Source organism: Cyprinodon tularosa, unplaced genomic scaffold (assembly GCF_016077235.1).
Source record: "Cyprinodon tularosa strain WSP-4 unplaced genomic scaffold, ASM1607723v1 ctg126, whole genome shotgun sequence".
NCBI lineage: Eukaryota > Metazoa > Chordata > Actinopteri > Cyprinodontiformes > Cyprinodontidae > Cyprinodon > Cyprinodon tularosa.
Window position 1 is genome coordinate 666,050 of NW_024038070.1, and position 4,898 is coordinate 670,947.

Below are 4,898 nucleotides of genomic sequence, written 5' to 3' on the forward strand. Positions count from 1 at the left end.
AAAGGTTCCCGCTTGGGATTTTATTTGTACATCAGAAAATTCTAGTTACATTTATTACCTGTAGTCAGGTAGAATGTCAAAGTAGGACATTTCACATAATGGTGTCTCTGCTGCCACCCTCTGGTTTAGAGGAGAACTGCTTATTCTAGAGGCATTGAATTACATCCACATTGGATCAACAAATTACACAGGGGTTGTCTGTGATTGACTTGGATGGCCATGGTCCCCCTGGCCTCGCCCTCTATATTTGCTCCTGCACAGCCTACTAGGGGGAGGGGAACAGGAAATGAGCAGGGCATGGCCTCTGCTCATTTCCTGTTACCAGCAGCCTCAACAGCTGCTGGTAACAGCTGATGCACTCAGAGGGGGAGGACTGGACACACCATCTCAAAACTCAACCCCAAACAATGATGTAAGCCTCAACTTATCGTTTTGCCTCAGCCTGTTTGTTTGTAATTTGCTCAACACTCAATCCTACTGTAAGTTGGCTGTAACATACAGTCACAACTTTTTTTAAAGAGTTGGGGCTAGTTTAGATTTGACAGCTACAAGTTACCGGTATATGTCCCCTCCCCTTTGTGGAGCAGCTCTTACCTCAGAAGGACTAAACAAAAACAAACATTAGATCTAAGAAATCAAGAAGGCACATGAGGCTCCAGGAGGTCAGAGTACCGTAATAAAGTGGACCCTGCTGAATCAGAGCATCACAGGTCAGCAAAAAAACAACATGTTCGTTTGTGTTCATCAGTATGACAAAAAAATGAAATCCATTTCCTCCATTAAATATGTGATAATAAAACTGAACGCAAACAAACTTTTTTATATATATATTGAGACTGAAAACAATGTTTCCTCACAAAGTCTTTGAAATGCTTGACCACGTGAAGCAGTACAGTTTATATTTAACTGAATTTACAAAGCATATTTTCAAATGGAATTGAAATTGGAAATTAAATTTAATTCCCTCCAAAACCCATTAGTGGGCTGGCCCAAGGCTGTTATAATGTAATCAAAAATGTATTTATCATTTAATCTATTAATCTGGGCCTTTTTTGGACCCATTCCAGATTGGGTTCACATCCGTTTGTATATGAAGACCACTTTTTGGCAGTGTTGACAGCGATGCTCCACATCTTGACAGGAATCGATGCAGAAGGGGAAACAGCAGCATAGCCAGCACCTGAATGTGGGAAATTAGATTTTGTTATTTGTCTGTCTGTTTTGTAAAATAAAATTAGGGTGGAAATGATTCTATTAAGATATAGAATATTGAGGTTTTTACCCAAAAATAGCCAGCCCTGCACAAGTAGCCCAGGTCAGCAGCCCCGCTGTGTGCTCTGTGCGAGTGACCCCAGTTTGCTGGCAGTGAGGACACAAAAATGGTCCAGGAACGTCAGTTAGCCTAGGTGCCACTACCAGATGAGACACTTAAACACACAAAACATACAAGAATTAAAAGCAAATATTTAAATAATCTTTCCAAATGAATTAACAACTTACCAGTAGTTAGAGATATATCATTTGCATTAAAAGTAAAAAGTCATAAAAGACTTAAAATTAATAATAAAGCACAAATGATATTTAGATATAATATATTTGCTTTTTATGCAAATAATCATACCATGACGTTAAAACATGAAGTGTGGCAAAAATAAACTGAGACCAAAAGCTTCCTGTTAAGTTCAAATACCACAAACAGTCCCATTCTTCCGGACTTATTTCAGTTATGTAGAAACCCACTTTGAGTACTCAAATGGAAACTGTTTCATGACAGGTTACCATGTGAGTGTGACTTAAACTATATAGTCCAGCCGCCTGTTTTGAGAAATACAGGAACTGATTTGATGCATATGTTTGCCATACAATAGAATGTTACTGGACAACATTGCCCCATCTGATGGGGCTGTAGGAAGATGGAAAACAGAGATCAGTTCAGCAATTTAAGAAGTGACGACATACCAGTAGGGACAGCAGAGTAACCTGGTTGAGTGGAGTAACCTTGTTGAGGTGGAAAACATTGTTGAGGGGGGAAGCCTGGCTGAGTGGTATAGGCTGGTTGTGCAGAGAAGCCTGGTTGAGTGGAGTAGCCTGCGTTAGCAGGGTAGCCTGGTTGAGCAGGGAAGCCTGGTTGAGCAGGGAAGCCTGGTTGAGCGGGGAAACCTTGTTGAGCAGGGAAACCTGGTTGAGCAGGGTAGCCTGGTTGAGCAGGGAAGCCTGGTTGAGCAGGGAAGCCTGGTTGAGCGGGGAAACCTTGTTGAGCAGGGAAACCTGGTTGAGCAGGGAAGCTTGGTTGAGCAGAGGAGCCTGGTTGAGCATACATCCCTGGCTGAAGTCCATCAAAGTTATAATTAATGGGAGGACCAGGATAGGGCGGAGCCGATTCCTGTGGTTGGGAGCCTTTTTCCATCTTCTTAAATCCCCCCTGTGAAATAAATATTTATATGTTTAATAGCTCACAACTATCTGTAATAAGTAAGAGCATGTGCTTTACAAAATGCAAACTAGATCCATTTACATTGTTTCATTTTTGAGTAAAAAGAGAGTGGAAAGTTTTATGGAAAATGTGTCTAACAATACTCTGAACTGAAGACCTATGGTGCGAGGGAATGAGAAACTAGTATGCACTCTAACCAAAGAGGTGGAAACAGTCACACTGGTGGAAACTGAACATCTTTATATTCTCTGTTACTACCACCCACGTGTTGATTGTCTTTTGTTGGCAAAGCAGATTTATTGTTGTTGTTTTTTTGTTTTCCTTTGCCCTGCTTTTAAACAATACAAGGAACATACTAATTTCTCAAGTTTTTCATCTTATTACAAGAGTCATCTAAAATTCACAGCCACTTTGGCTTTTAGATCGGGGAAAATCTGAAGTCAGAATAAATTCCAGAATAATGCATGTTAGAAGTTTTCTGTTTAAAAACATTTGATAAATCAAGTAATCATTAGTTGGCTCCTCAAAACCTGGTACATTGAAAAAATCTGAAATGTTTGGGACCGGTGACATGATAAATAGGCTAGCACATCCCACAAGAAAATGTAAATGGAAGAGTAATAGGTTAATTAAGGAAAGGTATATAGTGCTTTTCTTGTTATATAACCACACAAGGGACTTACATTAAAACATTAGCCAAATTCACAAGCATTGGTTTTCTTGAACACACACATCCATACACCAAAACCCAATTTGGTAGGCAATTTAATACCAAATTAACCTAACTTTATACTTTTATACTTTATATATATACAAGATACTTCCCCAAAAGGGTAACCGAGTTAGCAATTCAGCTACTGCTCAGTGAAAGTAAGTCATTACTAGACTAAGTAACTGCGTAGTTACTTTTTATGTTTTAAAATGTTAAAGAGTCTAAACTTTCGTGTAAATGGAATAGAATTCCACTAGAGGTCCAATTATGGAATGTAAGGTAATTACTTAATGCATTAAATAGTTTATTAAAAGGTCTACCTATCTGAAAACATTGAAAACTAATCAGCATTATTTTTGTGTGTGTGGTTTAACAAATGAGTTGCAATATAATTATATACATGTGATGATGTTTCTTGTTTATAATTAAAAAATGCTTCTTTTTAGAACTTTATATATTTCACACAATTGGTTATAAAACAGGTATAAAGCTGAAAAGATAATTTTCAAGCAGTTTAACAAAAGATTTGTATACAATACTATAGAATTAAATAGGAGTTACACTATATGAGGAAAAAATGTAGCAGGACTGGATCTCAGGATATTTGCATGAAAAAATGAAAACCATTTAAAAACCAAGGCTGAATAGTGGGTAGTTTGTAGCACTCTTGCCTTGCAGCAAGAATGTTTTGGGTTTGATTTGCGGTCGAGGGTCTTTTTGCATTGCGTTTTCATTTTTTCCCTGTGCATTTGTGGGTTCTCTGTGGTTTCCTCCCACAGTCCAAAAACATGTCTATTAGGCATGTAGACAGAAACGCTGTGTATGTATCAGTGGATCTCTGCGATCGTCTCTCTTCTGTGTTCATGTTCTAACATGTGCATACTGTTACTTTTATCCTAATTAAGTTTGTGTATTTATATTTAATATCTAGGTGCTGTGAGCAGCTAAAACCAAAGTCAAATTCTTAATTTGAAAACACCATCTAACATAACTATATGGCTTTTTTGTTTACCTGCATTATATATATATATACATATATATATATATATATATATATATATATATATATATATATATATATATATATATATATATATATATATATATATATATATATATAAAACAGCATATAACAGCAGTAAAACACGGCAAACTGAGTGAACATGACATTAGAAGCTCAAGAATTTGGCTAAAAATATATAATTTGTATAGCTTACCACTCAACGTAAAAAAAAAAAAACAGCAACCAAAGAGAAGAGGGAAATATTTTTCTCTGCTATGTCTTCCTGGTCCTGAGCGATGAGAAGATTAAGAAACTCTGAGAGCAAAATTAGCTGTTAACCGGAAAGCAGCAGCACCCTCTTTGCTTTCTTTTACACAATGTATTCGACTTCCTAGAAAAAGTGAGCAGGTGCTTCCGCCATTCTTTCCTTTTTCTTTCGTTCAGTGCTAGACAGCTATAACAAGTGAAGAAAAACTTATTCACTTTATATATATATATATATATATATATATATATATATATATATATATATATATATATATATATATATATATATATATATATATATATATATATATATATATATATATATATATAAATTAATAATAGATACAATACAACACCCAAATAATCAGTTTGTTTCTTTCTTGTCAACTTTCTCATGTAGTTCTCATTATAAAGCTGTGACAGTTTGACCTTTTTCCACCAAGAAGGAACTATGCAAATGTGATACACAAAATGTTTATTTT

General features: G+C 36.1%; 1 protein-coding gene across 2 annotated transcripts; it reads right to left on the reverse strand.

Moving 5' to 3' along the window:
- Positions 1 to 749: 749 nt before the first annotated feature.
- Positions 750 to 4,503, reverse strand: LOC119777700 (cell death-inducing p53-target protein 1 homolog). Of its 2 annotated transcripts, XM_038276694.1 has the most exons (5): positions 4,364 to 4,503; positions 2,197 to 2,422; positions 1,960 to 2,106; positions 1,283 to 1,427; positions 750 to 1,180 (listed from the first exon to the last, which is right to left on the reverse strand). In XM_038276694.1, exons 2-5 carry the CDS (start codon positions 2,405 to 2,407, stop codon positions 1,075 to 1,077), a joined length of 609 nt encoding a protein of 202 aa, XP_038132622.1. In that variant the 5' UTR covers positions 2,408 to 2,422; positions 4,364 to 4,503; the 3' UTR covers positions 750 to 1,074. The 2 variants fall into 2 exon arrangements, with proteins under 2 accessions (XP_038132622.1, XP_038132620.1); XM_038276692.1 differs by having other exon boundaries at positions 1,960 to 2,422.
- Positions 4,504 to 4,898: the final 395 nt, after the last annotated feature.